Source organism: Oncorhynchus nerka, unplaced genomic scaffold (genome assembly GCF_034236695.1).
Source record: "Oncorhynchus nerka isolate Pitt River unplaced genomic scaffold, Oner_Uvic_2.0 unplaced_scaffold_686, whole genome shotgun sequence".
NCBI lineage: Eukaryota > Metazoa > Chordata > Actinopteri > Salmoniformes > Salmonidae > Oncorhynchus > Oncorhynchus nerka.
The window spans coordinates 180,184-196,332 of NW_027040477.1; the positions used below are offsets into that span (position 1 = coordinate 180,184).

General features: G+C 47.7%; 1 protein-coding gene across 1 annotated transcript; it reads right to left on the reverse strand.

Annotated features, from left to right (window-relative positions):
- Nucleotides 1-11,821: 11,821 nt before the first annotated feature.
- Nucleotides 11,822-14,540, reverse strand: LOC135571228 (stonustoxin subunit beta-like; the record flags this gene model as incomplete). Its single annotated transcript, XM_065017013.1, has 3 exons — nucleotides 11,822-13,013; nucleotides 13,416-13,462; nucleotides 14,356-14,540. Coding segments are annotated over 3 exons (765 nt in total), but the record flags the coding sequence as incomplete, so codon positions are not given.
- Between the last annotated feature and the right edge of the window lie 1,609 nt (nucleotides 14,541-16,149).

Consider the following 16,149-nt stretch of genomic DNA (forward strand, 5'->3'; position numbering starts at 1 on the left):
CTCCTTCCTCCTCTTCCTCTACATCCACATGTTTACTTCTTCTTCTCCTTCCTCCTCTTCCTCTACATCCACATATGTTTACTTCTTCTTCTCCTTCCTCCTCTTCCTCTACATCCACATATGTTTACTTCTTCTTCTCCTTCCTCCTCTTCCTCTACATCCACATATGTTTACTTCTCCTTCTCCTTCATCCTCTTCATCTCCCTCATCTTGTCCTCTTCTTACCATGTTCTCTCTCCTCCTCCTCCTCCTCCTCTTCTTCTTCCCATGTCCTCCTGTTCTTTTTCTCTCCCTGTATCTGTTCCTCCTACTCCACTTCATTGATCCCAGTGACTCAGTAATGTTTCAACTCTATCCCAAACCTTAACCATTCATAATGAGGCCATAAACTTAATGTTTAAACTCTATCCCAAACCTTAACCATTCATAATGAGGCCCAACACATTGTGTTAACACAGGCTTGGCCAACTATCGTCACAACACATTGTGTTAACACATCCGTGACCAACTGCAGTGGGGCAAAAAAGTATTTAGTCAGCCACCAATTGTGCAAGTTCTCCCACTTAAAAAGATGAGAAAGGCCTGTAATTTTCATCATAGGTACACTTCAACTATGACAGACAAAATGAGAAGAAAAAAATCCAGAAAATCACATTTTTAATTAATTTATTTGCAAATTATGGTGGAAAATAAGTATTTGGTTAATAACAAAAGTTTACACAGCAACTCGTATCTCTCAGAGAGTCACTATTCCACTAAGACCTCATTGAAACACAAAGCAGGAAATGGAATCAGAGCTGTGTGTGTCATTCTTATTGAAAGTCCTGTTAACTCTCACAAAAACACACGCTTGCACGCACACACACACACACCACACACACACACACACACACACACACACACACACACACACACACACACACACACACACACACACACACACACACACACACACACCCCTCTAGCTCAATCTAGCCATCTCTGGTCACGGTCAGCATCTAGTTAATGAGAAGGGGACTAAAATCAATATACACACATTGGGAGGAATTCCTGAATACCTAGCCCTCGTGTCTGTCTGTCTGTCTGTCTATGTGTGTGTGTGTGTCCTTTATCTTCCTCAGTGGGGAAAGAGAGAAATGAAGAAGTACATCTAAAGACGAACGTCGTCCTGAATAATTTCTGCTGACTAATCTTTCCCTCCTTCTCTCTCTCTCTCTTGCTCTCCCTCCTCAGCAGCTCATATCTCTCAGAGAGTCAATGATGTCACCCAGCCCATCAGGGCTCAAAGGCCCCCAATTACCAAACATAAAGCAAATTCCACACATCTACCCTCCCTCTCTCTCTTTCCCTCTGTTCTGACTCTCTATCCTCCCTCTCTCTCTCTTTCCCTCTGTTCTGACTCTCTACCCTCCCTCTCTCTCTCTTTCCCTCTGTTCTGACTCTCTACCCTCCCTCTCTCTCTTTCCCTCTGTTCTGACTCTCTACCCTCCCTCTCTCTCTCTTTCCCTCTGTTCTGACTCTCTACCCTCCCTCTCTCTCCCTTTCCCTCTGTTCTGACTCTCTCCCCTCCCTCTCTCTCTCTCTGTTCTGACTCTCTACCCTCCCTCTCTCTCTCTTTCCCTCTGTTCTGACTCTCTACCCTCCCTCTCTCTCTCTTTCCCTCTGATCTCACTCTCTCCCCTCCCTCTCTCTCCCTTTCCCTCTGTTCTGACTCTCTCCCCTCCCTCTCTCTCCCTTTCCCTCTGTTCTGACTCTCTCCCCTCCCTCTCTCTCCCTTTCCCTCTGTTCTGACTCTCTACCCTCCCTCTCTCTCTTTCCCTCTGTTCTGACTCTCTATCCTCCCTCTCTCTCTCTTTCCCTCTGTTCTGACTCTCTACCCTCCCTCTCTCTCTCTTTCCCTCTGTTCTGACTCTCTACCCTCCCTCTCTCTCTCTTTCCCTCTGTTCTGACTCTCTACCCTCCCTCTCTCTCTCTTTCCCTCTGTTCTGACTCTCTACCCTCCCTCTCTCTCCCTTTCCCTCTGTTCTGACTCTCTCCCCTCCCTCTCTCTCTCTCTCTCTCTGTTCTGACTCTCTACCCTCCCTCTCTCTCTCTTTCCCTCTGTTCTGACTCTCTACCCTCCCTCTCTCTCTCTTTCCCTCTGATCTCACTCTCTCCCCTCCCTCTCTCTCCCTTTCCCTCTGTTCTGACTCTCTCCCCTCCCTCTCTCTCCCTTTCCCTCTGTTCTGACTCTCTCCCCTCCCTCTCTCTCCCTTTCCCTCTGTTCTGACTCTCTACTCTCCCTCTCTCTCCCTTTCCCTCTGTTCTGACTCTCTCCCCTCCCTTTCTCTCTCTCTCTTCCCCTCTGTTCTGACTCTCTCCCCTCCCTCTCTCTCTCTCTCTCTCTCTCTCCCTTTCCCTCTGTTCTGACACTCTCTCCCCTCTCGCTCTCTCTCTCTCTCTCCCTTTCCCTCTGTTCTGACACTCTCTCCCCCTCTCTCTCTCTCTCTCTTTCCCTCTGTTCTGACTCTCTCCCCTCCCTCCCTCTCTCTCTTTCCCTCTGTTCTGACTCTCCCCTCCCCTCTCTCTCTTTCCCTCTGTTTTGACTCTCTACCCTCCCTCTCTCTCTCTTTCCATCTGTTCATACTCTCTACCATCCCTCTGTTATGACTCATTACCCTCCCTCTCTCTCTTTCAATCTGTTCTGACTCTCTACCCTCCCTCTGTTCTGACACTCTCCCCTCCCTCTCTCTCTCTCTCTTTCCCTCTGTTCTGACTCTCTCCCCTCCCTCTGTTCTGACACTCTCCCCTCCCTCTCTCTCTCTCTCTTTCCCTCTGTTCTGACTCTCTCCCCTCCCTCTCTCTCTCTTTCCCTCTGTTTTGACTCTCTACCCTCCCTCTCTCTCTTTCCCTCTGTTCTGACTCTCTCCCCTCCCTCCCTCTCTCTCTCTCTTTCCCTCTGTTCTGACTCTCTCCCCTCCCTCTCTCTCTCTTTTCCCTCTGTTTTGACTCTCTACCCTCCCTCTCTCTCTCTTTCCATCTGTTCATACTCTCTACCATCCCTCTGTTATGACTCATTACCCTCCCTCTCTCTCTTTCAATCTGTTCTGACTCTCTACCCTCCCTCTGTTCTGACACTCTCCCCTCCCTCTCTCTCTCTCTCTTTCCCTCTGTTCTGACTCTCTCCCCTCCCTCCCTCTCTCTCTCTTTCCCTCTGTTCTGACTCTCTCCCCTCCCTCTCTCTCTCTTTCCCTCTGTTTTGACTCTCTACCCCCTCTCTCTCTCTCTCTTTCCCTCTGTTCTGACTCTCTCCCCTCCCTCCCTCTCTCTCTCTTTCCCTCTGTTCTGACTCTCTCCCCTCCCTCTCTCTCTCTTTCCCTCTGTTTTGACTCTCTACCCTCCCTCTCTCTCTCTTTCCATCTGTTCATACTCTCTACCATCCCTCTGTTATGACTCATTACCCTCCCTCTCTCTTTCCCTCTGTTCTGACTCTCTACTCTCTCCCTCTCTCTCTTTCCATCTGTTCTGACTTTCTACCCTCCCTCTCTCTCTTTCCCTCTGTTCTGACTCTCTACTCTCCCTCTCTCTCTTTTTCCCTCTGTTCTGACTCTCTACTCTCCCTCTCTCTCTCTTTCCCTCTGTTCTGACTTTCTACCCTCCCTCTCTCTTTCCCTCTGTTCTGACTCTCTCCCCTCCCTCTCTCTCTCTTTCCCTCTGTTCTGACTTTCTACCCTCCCTCTCTCTCTTTCCCTCTGTCTGACTCTCTACTCTCCCTCTCCCTCTGTGATATCTACGTTTTTTTTAAATAAAAATGTTCACACATAAAGTGAACCGTTTTTGCTTTGTAATTCTGGGTTATTGTGTGTAGATTGATGAGGGGAAAAACACATTTAATCCATTTTAGAATAAGGCTGTAACGTGACAAAATGTGTAAAAAGTCAAGGGGTCTGAATACTTTCTGAATGTTACTGTATATCAGTATATTAGACTCTCTCTCTCTCTGCAGTGATGTTGTTTTCATCACTTCTGGTTTAACACTGCCATCAAGTGGTGATTGTCCAAACTGCACCACTGTTACGATAGAGAAAGTGAGAGATAGAGAGAGAGAAAGTGTGAGAGAGAGAGAGAAAGTGTGGGGAGAGAGAGAGCAGAGTGTGGGAGAGAGAGAGCAGAGAGAGAGATTAGTGTGGGAGAGAGAGAGAGAGAGCAGAGAGAGAGCAGCGTGTGTGGGAGAGAGAGAGCAGAGAGAGAGCAGAGTGTGTGGGAGAGAGAGAGCAGAGTGTGTGGGAGAGAGGCAGAGAGAGAGAGCAGGCTGAGAAAGCAAAGAAAGAGTGAGAGAGCAAAGAGTGAGATAGCAGAGAGAGAGAGAGAGCAGAGAGCAAAGAGAGAGCAGAGAGCAGAGAAAAGAGAGAGCAGCAGAAAGAGAGCAGAGAAGAGAGAGAGAGCAGAAAGAGAGCAGAGAAGAGAGAGCAGAGAACAGAGAGAGCAGAGCAGAGAGAGCAGAGGGAGAGAGAGCAGAGAACAGAGAGAGCAGAGAACAGAGAGAGAGTAGAGAGCAGAACGAGAGAGCAGAGAGAGAGAGGGCAGAGAGAGCAAACAGAAAGAGAGCAGAGAAGAGAGCAGTGAGAACTCTGTTGCTATAGTGACCCTGCATTACAACTCTGTTGCTATAGTAACCCTGCATCACAACACTCTGTTGCTATAGTAACCCTGCATTACAACACTATGTTGCTATAGTAACCCTGCATTACAACACTCTGTTGCTATAGTAACCCTGCATTACAACACTATGTTGCTATAGTAACCCTGCATCACAACACTCTGTTGCTATAGTAACCCTGCATTACAACACTCTGTTGTACAATTTGTTTAATTCTATTCCACATATTTAATTGTTTTGTATTTCATTTCATATTTGTTTCATGTTTCAACCAGTCGCAGGTTAACATCAACCTGACAGAGGAAACGTAAAATCAATAAACAAACTGTTTTCACAATTAACAGCCTTTTCTTGTTTCAAGTATGTTTTATTATGAAAAGTACAATATATCCTTGTATACTTGTACAACTATGGAGCGTATGTCCATATATAATTATACAATTTGTTTTTCAACATAAAAGACAACAAATGATCACATTGGTATTTTAACAGTGTTGTTGTAAGAGGTCCTCACAACTATAGAAAGACGCGCATGTGTGTGTGTGTGTGTCCAGAATGTGTGTGTGTGTCTAGAGTGTGTGTGTGTCCAGAGTGTGTGTGTGTCCAGAGTGTGTGTGTGTGTCCAGAGTGTGTGTGTGTGTCCAGAGTGTGTGTGTGTGTCCAGAGTGTGTGTGTGTGTCCAGTGTGTGTGTGTGTCCAGTGTGTGTGTGTGTCCAGTGTGTGTGTGTGTCCAGAGTGTGTGTGTGTGTGTGTGTCCAGAGTGTGTGTGTGTGTGTGTGTCCAGAGTGTGTGTGTGTGTGTGTCCAGAGTGTGTGTGTGTGTGTGTGTGTGTCCAGAGTGTGTGTGTGTGTGTGTCCAGAGTGTGTGTGTGTGTGTGTGTGTCCAGAGTGTGTGTGTGTGTCCAGAGTGTGTGTGTGTCCAGTGTGTGTGTGTGTCCAGAGTGTGTGTGTGTGTGTGTGTGTCCAGTGTGTCGAGTGTGTGTGTGTCCAGAATGTGTGTCCAGTGTGTGTGTGTGTCCATAGTGTGTGTGTCCAGTGTGTTGAGTGTGTGTGTGTCCAGAATGTGTGTGTGTCCAGTGTGTGTGTGTGTCCAGTGTGTGTGTGTGTGTGTGTGTGTGTCCAGTGTGTGTGTGTGTGTGTCCAGTGTGTGTGTGTGTGTGTGTCCAGAGTGTGTGTGTGTCCAGTGTGTGTGTGTGTCCAGAGTGTGTGTGTCCAGTGTGTCGAGTGTGTGTGTGTCCAGAATGTGTGTGTGTCCAGTGTGTGTGTGTGTCCAGTGTGTGTGTGTGTCCAGTGTGAGTGTGTGTCCAGTGTGTGTGTGTGTGTGTGTCCAGTGTGTGTGTGTGTGTGTCCAGTGTGTGTGTGTCCAGTGTGTGTGTGTGTCCAGAGTGTGTGTGTGTGTCCAGTGTGTGTGTGTGTCCAGTGTGTGTGTGTGTGTCCAGTGTGTGTGTGTGTGTCCAGTGTGTGTGTGTGTCCAGTGTGTGTGTGTGTCCAGAGTGTGTGTGTGTGTCCAGTGTGTGTGTGTGTCCTGTGTGTGTGTGTGTCCAGTGTGTGTGTGTGTCCTGTGTGTGTGTGTGTCCTGTGTGTGTGTGTGTCCAGTGTGTGTGTGTCCAGTGTGTGTGTGTGTCCAGTGTGTGTGTGTGTGTGTGTGTGTGTGTGTGTGTGTGTGTGTGTCCAGAGTGTGTGTGTGTCCAGTGTGTATGTGTGTGTGTGTGTGTTTGTCCAGTGTGTGTGTCCAGAGTGTGTGTGTGTCCAGAATGTGTGTGTGTGTCCAGAGTGTGTGTGTGTCCAGAGTGTGTGTGTGTGTGTGTGTCCAGAGTGTGTGTGTGTCCAGAATGTGTGTGTGTGTGTCCAGAGTGTGTGTGTGTCCAGAGTGTGTGTGTGTGTGTGTGTCCAGAGTGTGTGTGTGTCCAGAATGTGTGTGTGTGTGTCCAGAGTGTGTGTGTGTCCAGAATGTGTGTGTGTGTGTGTCAGAATGTGTGTGTGTGTGTGTGTGTGTGTGTGTGTCCAGAGTGTGTGTGTGTGTGTAGAATGTGTGTGTCCTGAGTGTGTGTGTGTCCAGTGTGTGTGTGTGTGTCCAGAGTGTGTGTGTCCAGTGTGTGTGTTTGTGTGTGTGTGTGTGTATTTGTCCAGTGTGTGTGAGTGTGTGTGTTTGTCCAGTGTGTGTGTGTCCAGTGTGTGTGTGTGTCCAGAGTGTGTGTGTCCCCAGTGTGTGTGTGTGTGTCCAGTGTGTGTGTGTGTGTCCAGAGTGTGTGTGTGTCCTGTGCTTGTGTGTCCTGTGTGTGTGTGTATTTGTCCAGTGTGTGTGTGTGTGTCCAGAGTATGTGTGTGTCCAGAGTATGTGTGTGTCCAGTGTGTGTGTGTGTGTCCAGTGTGTGTGTGTGTGTCCTGTCTGTGTGTGTGTGTCCTGTCTGTGTGTGTGTGTCCTGTCTGTGTGTGTGTGTCCAGAGTGTGTGTGTGTGTCCAGAGTGTGTGTGTGTGTCCAGAGTGTGTGTGTGTGTCCAGAGTGTGTGTGTGTGTCCAGAGTGTGTGTGTGTCCAGAGTGTGTGTGTATCCAGAGTGTGTGTGTCCAGTGTGTGTGTGCGTCCAGAGTGTGTGTGTGCGTGTGTATTTGTCCAGTGTGTGTGTGTCCAGTGTGTGTGTGTGTGTCCAGTGTGTGTGTGTGTGTGTGTCCAGTGTGTGTGTGTGTGTGTGTGTGTGTGTGTGTCCAGTGTGTGTGTGTGTCCAGTGTGTGTGTGTGTGTGTCCAGTGTGTGTGTGTGTGTCCAGTGTGTGTGTGTGTGTCCAGTGTGTGTGTGTGTGTCCAGTGTGTGTGTGTGTGTCCAGTGTGTGTGTGTGTCCAGTGTGTGTGTGTGTCCAGTGTGTGTGTGTGTCCAGTGTGTGTGTGTGTCCAGTGTGTGTGTGTGACCATTGTGTGTGTGTCCAGTGTGTGTGTGTCCAGTGTGTGTGTGTGTCCAGTGTGTGTGTGTGTGTGTGTGTGTGTGTCCAGTGTGTGTGTGTGTGTGTGTGTGTGTGTCCTGTGTGTGTGTCCTGTGTGTGTGTGTGTGTGTCCTGTGTGTGTGTGTGTCCTGTGTGTGTGTGTGTGTGTGTGTGTGTGTCCAGAGTGTGTGTGTGTCCAGAGTGTGTGTGTGTCCAGAGTGTGTGTGTGTGTCCTGTGTATGTGTGTGTCCAGTGTGTGTGTGTCCTGTGTGTGTGTGTGTCCAGTGTGTGTGTGTGTGTGTGTGTCCAGAGTGTGTGTGTGTCCAGTGTGTGTGTGTCAGTGTGTGTGTGTGTGTGTGTGTGTGTGTGTGTGTCCAGAGTGTGTGTGTGTCCAGTGTGTGTGTGTGTGTGTGTGTGTGTCCAGAGTGTGTGTGTGTCCAGAATGTGTGTGTGTGTGTCCAGTGTGTGTGTGTGTGTCCAGTGTGTGTGTGTGTGTGTGTGTGTCCAGAAGTGTGTGTGTGTGTGTGTCCAGTGTGTGTGTGTTTGTCCAGTGTGTGTGTGTCCAGAGTGTGTGTGTGTCCAGAATGTGTGTGTGTGTGTGTGTGTGTCCAGAGTGTGTGTGTGTGTGTGTCAGAGTGTGTGTGTGTGTGTGTGTCCAGAGTGTGTGTGTGTCCAGAATGTGTGTGTGTGTGTGTGTCCAGAGTGTGTGTGTGTCCAGTGTGTGTGTGTGTGTGTGTGTGTCAGTGTGTGTGTGTGTCCAGTGTGTGTGTGTGTGTGTGTCCACTGTGTGTGTGTGTCCAGTGTGTGTGTGTGTGTGTGTGTGTGTGTGTGTCCAGTGTGTGTGTGTGTCCAGTGTGTGTGTGTGTGTGTGTTGTGTGTGTGTGTGTCCAGTGTGTGTGTGTGTCCAGTGTGTGTGTGTGTGTGTCCAGTGTGTGTGTGTGTCCAGTGTGTGTGTGTGTCCAGTGTGTGTGTGTGTGTGTGTGTGTCCAGTGTGTGTGTGTGTGTCCAGTGTGTGTGTGACCAGTGTGTGTGTGTCCAGTGTGTGTGTGTGTGTGTGTGTGTCCAGTGTGTGTGTGTGTCCAGTGTGTGTGTGTGTCCAGTGTGTGTGTGTGTCCAGTGTGTGTGTGTCCTGTGTGTGTCCTGTGTGTGTGTCCAGTGTGTGTGTCCTGTGTGTGTGTGTGTCCAGTGTGTGTGTGTGTGTCCTGTGTGTGTGTGTGTCCAGTGTGTGTGTGTCCAGTCAGTGTGTGTCCAGAGTGTGTGTGTGTGTCCTGTGTGTGTGTGTGTCCAGTGTGTGTGTGTCCTGTGTGTGTGTGTGTCCTGTGTGTGTGTGTCCAGAGTGTGTGTGTGTCCAGTGTGTATGTGTGTGTCCTGTGTGTGTGTTTGTCCAGTGTGTGTGTCCAGAGTGTGTGTGTGTCCAGAATGTGTGTGTGTGTGTGTCCAGAGTGTGTGTGTGTCCAGTGTGTGTGTGTGTGTGTGTGTGTGTGTCAGTGTGTGTGTGTGTCCAGAGTGTATGTGTGTGTGTGTGTGTCCAGAGTGTGTGTGTGTCCAGTGTGTGTGTGTGTCCAGTGTGTGTGTGTGTGTGTCCAGTGTGTGTGTGTGTGTGTGTCCAGAGTGTGTGTGTGTGTCCAGAATGTGTGTGTGTGTGTGTCCAGAGTGTGTGTGTGTCCAGAATGTGTGTGTGTGTGTGTGTCCAGAGTGTGTGTGTGTCCAGAATGTGTGTGTGTGTGTCCTGAGTGTGTGTGTCCAGTGTGTGTGTGTGTGTCCAGAGTGTGTGTGTCCAGTGTGTGTGTTTGTGTGTGTGTGTGTGTGTGTGTGTATTTGTCCAGTGTGTGTGAGTGTGTGTGTTTGTCCAGTGTGTGTGTGTGTCCAGTGTGTGTGTGTGTCCAGAGTGTGTGTGTCCCCAGTGTGTGTGTGTGTGTCCAGTGTGTGTGTGTGTGTCCAGAGTGTGTGTGTGTGTCCTGTGCTTGTGTGTCCTGTGTGTGTGTGTATTTGTCCAGTGTGTGTGTGTATTTGTCCAGTGTGTGTGTGTGTGTCCAGAGTATGTGTGTGTCCAGTGTGTGTGTGTGTGTCCTGTCTGTGTGTGTGTGTCCTGTCTGTGTGTGTGTGTCCTGTCTGTGTGTGTGTGTCCAGAGTGTGTGTGTGTGTCCAGAGTGTGTGTGTGTGTCCAGAGTGTGTGTGTGTGTCCAGAGTGTGTGTGTGTCCAGAGTGTGTGTGTGTCCAGAGTGTGTGTGTCCAGTGTGTGTGTGCGTCCAGAGTGTGTGTGTGCGTGTGTATTTGTCCAGTGTGTGTGTGTCCAGTCTGTGTGTGTGTGTCCAGTGTGTGTGTGTGTGTGTCCAGAGTGTATGTGTGCGTCCAGTGTGTGTGTGTGTGTGTGTGTCCACTGTGTGTGTGTGTCCAGTGTGTGTGTGTGTCCAGTGTGTGTGTGTGTCCAGTGTGTGTGTGTCCAGTGTGTGTGTGTGTGTCCAGTGTGTGTGTGTGTGTCCAGTGTGTGTGTGTGTGTCCAGTGTGTGTGTGTGTGTCCAGTGTGTGTGTGTGTCCAGTGTGTGTGTGTGTGTGTGTCCAGTGTGTGACAATTATTGACACCCCAAACCCAAAACCCTGGATAGAGGGTGAATGTGGAGGTGAATGTGATCAGGTGGGTCAGTGTGTCAGAGGAGGCTCTATAGAAGGACAGAGTGCCGGCTGGCCAGTCCAGATACACTCCTACTCTGTGGGGCTGGAGGAGGGGACGTCTATGGTAGTGGGTTTATTATTGTGACAGGCAGAGTAACTGTTGTCCTCTTCCTCTTCCTCTTCCTCTACATATGTTTACTTCTTCTTCTTCTTCCTCCTCTTCCTCTAGTGTGTGTGTCCAGAGTATGTGTGTGTCCAGTGTGTGTGTGTGTGTCCAGTGTGTGTGTGTGTGTGTGTCCTGTCTGTGTGTGTGTCCTGTCTGTGTGTGTGTGTGTGTGTCCTGTCTGTGTGTGTGTCCAGTGTGTGTGTGTGTGTCCAGTGTGTGTGTGTGTCCAGAGTGTGTGTGTGTCCAGAGTGTGTGTGTCCAGAGTGTGTGTCCAGTGTGTGTGTGTGTGTTCAGAGTGTGTGTGTGCGTCCAGAGTGTGTGTGTGCGTGTGTATTTGTCCAGTGTGTGTGTGTCCAGTGTGTGTGTGTGTGTCCAGTGTGTGTGTGTGTGTCCAGTGTGTGTGTGTGTGTGTCCAGAGTGTGTGTGTGCGTCCAGTGTGTGTGTGTGTGTGTGTCCAGTGTGTGTGTGTGTCCAGTGTGTGTGTGTGTCCAGTGTGTGTGTGTGTCCAGTGTGTGTGTGTCCAGTGTGTGTGTGTGTGTGTGTCCAGTGTGTGTGTGTGTGTGTCCAGTGTGTGTGTGTGTCCAGTGTGTGTGTCCAGTGTGTGTGTGTGTGTCCAGTGTGTGTGTGTGTCCAGTGTGTGTGTGTGTCCAGTGTGTGTGTGTGTCCAGTGTGTGTGTGTGTCCACTGTGTGTGTGTCCAGTGTGTGTGTGTGTCCAGTGTGTGTGTGTGTCCAGTGTGTGTGTGTGTCCAGTGTGTGTGTGTGTCCAGAGTGTGTGTGTGTCCAGAGTGTGTGTCCAGTGTGTGTGTGTGTGTTCAGAGTGTGTGTGTGCGTCCAGAGTGTGTGTGTGCGTGTGTATTTGTCCAGTGTGTGTGTGACCAGTGTGTGTGTCCAGTGTGTGTGTGTGTGTCCAGAGTGTGTGTGTGCGTCCAGTGTGTGTGTGTGTGTGTGTCCAGTGTGTGTGTGTGTCCAGTGTGTGTGTGTGTGTCCAGTGTGTGTGTGTGTGTGTCCAGAGTGTGTGTGTGCGTCCAGTGTGTGTGTGTGTGTGTGTCCAGTGTGTGTGTGTGTCCAGTGTGTGTGTGTGTCCAGTGTGTGTGTGTGTCCAGTGTGTGTGTGTGTGTGTCCAGTGTGTGTGTGTGTGTCCAGTGTGTGTGTGTGTGTCCAGTGTGTGTGTGTGTGTCCAGTGTGTGTGTGTGTGTGTCCAGTGTGTGTGTGTGTGTGTCCAGTGTGTGTGTGTGTCCAGTGTGTGTGTCCAGTGTGTGTGTGTGTGTCCAGTGTGTGTGTGTGTCCAGTGTGTGTGTGTGTCCAGTGTGTGTGTGTGTGTGTGTGTGTGTGTGTGTGTCCAGTGTGTGTGTGTGTCCAGTGTGTGTGTGTGTCCAGTCAGTGTGTGTGTGTGTCCTGTGTGTGTGTGTCCTGTGTGTGTGTGTCCTGTGTGTGTGTGTGTGTGTGTGTCAGGTTATTATTGACACTGATTCACCATTTTTTTTTTCCAGAGTGTGTGTGTCCAGAGTGTGTGTCCAGTGTGTGTGTGTGTGTTCAGAGTGTGTGTGTGTCCAGAGTGTGTGTGTGCGTGTGTATTTGTCCAGTGTGTGTGTGTCCAGTGTGTGTGTGTGTGTCCAGTGTGTGTGTGTGTGTCCAGAGTGTGTGTGTGTCCAGAGTGTGTGTGTGTGTGTGTGTGTCCAGTGTGTGTGTGTGTCCAGTGTGTGTGTGTCCAGTGTGTGTGTGTGTGTGTCCAGTGTGTGTGTGTGTGTCCAGTGTGTGTGTGTGTGTGTGTCCAGTGTGTGTGTGTCCAGTGTGTGTGTGTGTGTGTGTGTGTGTGTGTGTGTGTGTGTGTGTGTCCAGTGTGTGTCCAGTGTGTGTGTGTGTGTGTGTCCAGTGTGTGTGTGTGTGTCCAGTGTGTGTGTGTGTGTCCAGTGTGTGTGTGTGTGTGTGTCAGTGTGTGTGTGTGTGTGTCCAGTGTGTGTGTGTGTGTCCAGTGTGTGTGTGTGTGTGTGTGTGTGTGTGTGTGTGTGTGTGTGTCCAATGTGTGTGTGTGTCCAGTCTGTGTGTTTGTGAGTCCAGTGTGTGTGTTTGTGAGTCCAGTGTGTGTTTGTGCCCAGTGTGTGTGTGTGTCCAGTGTGTGTGTGTGTGTGTGTGTGTGTGTCAGGTTATTATTTCAGGGACACTGAGTCGCCAAAATAATAAACCCCAAACCCTGGATAGAGGGGCTCAGTGAATGTGGAGGTGAATGTGATCAGGTGGGTCAGTGTGTCAGAGGAGGCTCTATAGAAGGACAGAGTGCCGGCTGGCCAGTCCAGATAAACTCCTACTCTGTGGGAGCTGGAGGAGGGGACGTCTATGGTAGTGGGATTATTATTGTGCCTGGCAGTGTAACTGTTGTCAGAGCAGAACAGACTCCAGGACTTGTCATTCCATCCAAGACCACAGTCATTACCCCCTTCTCTCCTGCTGATTCCTTTATATGTCACTCCTATACCAGCCCCCCTTCTCCCACTCCACTCTACCTCCCAGTAACAGCGCCCAGTCAGACCCTCTCTACACAGCACCTGTCCACAGTCCTCAAATCTCTCTGGGTGATCAGGATACGGCTGCTCCTCTCTCCTCCATGTCACCTTTCTGTTCTCCTCAGACAGAGAGAGGAGTCTGTTTACTGTGTTTAGGTCCAGTGTGAGATCACAGACATCTGATGGATGAAACCAGACACAATATTAGAAATCATCATCATTCACATTAGAATGTTAACTCACTTTTCACTAATTCATTTAATGTAGATGTTTCTAGGTATCAAAAGGAGAAGTTAAGGTAACTTGAGACTTGTTGAATGATCATATGTTATACTGTCTGGTAATATAAAACACACTTATTCCCATTAATTACACACACACACATTTCCAATGTAACATGAACACGCCACACACACACACACACACTCTTTGTAAACGTTGGTGTCCCTGATTTCTGCTTCTGTAGAACTACAGCTGATATTTAATATGACCAAGTAAGTAATGATGTTGGTCTTTGACTTTGACTTAACTTGAATTAAGACTTATTCTTAGTCATATTCTTCACAGCAGTCAACACTCACATTTTCTAAGCCCAGGTTTCATTCTGTTCTCTCCACCATGTTCCACACTGTAGCGGTAAGCAGAAGAACAGACAGTTATTGAGGATACAAATGTTTGTCTGTGTGTGTGTGTTTGTGTGTAGTATATCAGCGTGTGTTTGTCTGTGTGTGTGTGTGTGTGTGTGTGTGTCCAGTGTGTTTGTGTCCAGTGTGTGTGTGTGTGTCCAGTGTGTGTGTGTGTCCAGTGTGTGTCTGTGTGTGTCCAGTGTGTGTCCAGTGCTGTCCAGTGTTTGTTTGTGTGTGTGTGTACTGTGTGTGTGTGTGTGAGTCCTGTGTGTGTGTCCAGTTTTTCTGTGTGTGTCCAGTGTGTGTGTGTGTACTGTGTGTGTCCAGTGTGTGTGTGTGTGTGTTTGTGTGTGTGTGTGTGTGTGTACTGTGTGTGTGTCCTGTGTGTGTGTGTGTGTGTGTGTGTGTGTCCAGTGTGTGTGTAAGTCCTGTGTGTGTGTCCATTTTGTGTGTGTGTGTTCTGTGTGTGTCCAGTGTGTGTTTGTGTGTGTGTGTGTGTGTGTCCAGTTTGTCAGTGTCCAGTGTGTGTGTGTGTGTGTGTGTTGCATGTGTGTGTGTGTGTGTGTGTGTGTGTACTGTGTGTGTGTGTACTGTGTGTGTGTGTGTGTGTGTCCAGTGTTGTTTGTGTGTGTTTTTGTGTGTGTGAGTGTCCAGTTTGTGTGTGTCCAGTATGTGTGTGAGTGTTTGTGTGTGTGTGTGTCCAGTGTGTGAGAGAACACTGAACACACACACACTTTGTCCACATACAGACAGGACACTCACACCCCCCCTGGACACACACACACACACACACACACACATAACTGTGTCCAAGTGGTGGTAAGAATGTTTGTCTTAACCAGCCTGATAAGTCCAACATGTCTGATATGAACATTGACATAAACCCTCTACATACTTGAGTTTCTCCAGTCTGCAGTGTGGATCCTCCAGTCCAGCAGAGAGCAGTCTGACTCCTGAGTCTCCTGGGTGATTGTAGCTCAGGTCCAGCTCTCTCAGGTGTGAGGGGTTTGACCTCAGAGCTGAGACCAGAGAAGCACAGCCTTCCTCTGTGACTAGACAGCCTGACAGCCTGCAAAGAGTCAAATCATATTAAAACCACACTGATATTCTCTGGTGGTGAAAATAGTGGCAGAATATTTTTTCACATATTCAGATATATCAGTGTCCTGAATCCTTCCATATATATTTATAAATGAATGTTTCATTATTAGAATTAACAAATGATCATATAGCATATATTGAACTGAAACCTGACATGAATGTATCATTAATATAAATGATCAAAGTTTTGCCTGCAGATAGAAACATGTATAGTACAAATATTATAGTAGACTGACCAGACCAGTTTAAAATTGCAGTATCAGTCCAGAAATCAGAAGACAGTGAGGTATCAGATTTAGATTGTATTGAGTATACAGTCCACACCATATCTATTTAGACAGTGAGGTATCAGATTTAGATTGTATTGAGTATACAGTCCACACCATATCTATTTAGACAGTGAGGTATCAGATTTAGATTGTATTGAGTATACAGTCCACACCATATCTATTTAGACAGTGAGGTATCAGATTTAGATTGTATTGAGTATACAGTCCACACCATATCTATTTAGACAGTGAGGTATCAGATTTAGATTGTATTGAGTATACAGTCCACAATATATATTATACTGACCTCAAACACATCCAAAATATTATCACTTTTTCAAATGGGAGAACTAGATACATAAAGTGCTTTCATTTATAAACAGTAAAATATATATGTATGAAAATACCTTTAAATAAAAGGTGACATTCTGTACTGTCTCCCAATTTGAAACATTCTGTCTCAAATCCAAAATGCTTGTGCATAGCACCAAATGTAAAACTGTAAGCTTCACTGTCCAAACACATATGGTGTGGACTATGTGTGTCTGGTAAACACATGTGGATCTGGTGAACAGTTATCACTTGTTGACCAACTACAGGAATACTGACCTCAGAGTCTCCAGTTTACAGTGGGGATTCCCCAGTCCAGCAGAGAGCAGCTTCACTCCTGAATCCTTCAGGTCATTGTTACTCAGATCCAGCTCTCTCAGGTGTGAGGGGTTTGACCTGAGAACTGAGGCCAACTCTTTACAGGATGTGTCTGTGAGTTTACAGCCAGTGAGTCTGAAACACAGAAGAAATACAATGACAGACAGGATGTATTAAAATATTTTGCTTAGCTTTCTCTGCTTACACTGTAACCTGTGCACAAATAACGTGTTGGGTTTAGCCTCAGACCAGAGAGGCACAGCCTAGAAATGACACATTTTCCAAGTATTGCTTGTAGATAGAAAGATGCATATTAACAAATATTATAGTAGACTGACCAGACCAGTTTAAAAATCAGTATCAGTCAGAAGACAGACAGTGAGGTATCAGATGTAGATTGTATTGAGTAAACAGTCCACACCATATCTATTTAGACAGTGAGGTATCAGATTTAGATTGTATTGAGTATACAGTAGACAAATATTTATTTCCCAGTGAGGTATCAGATTTAGATTGTAATGAGTATACAGTCCACACCTGTACCATATCTATTTTGATCAGTGAAGAATCATGAATAATACCATTAAATGAGAGGCTACAACAAAACATGCTAACCTCTCACCATTACCAATAACAGAGGCTACAACAAAACATGCTAACCTCTCACCATT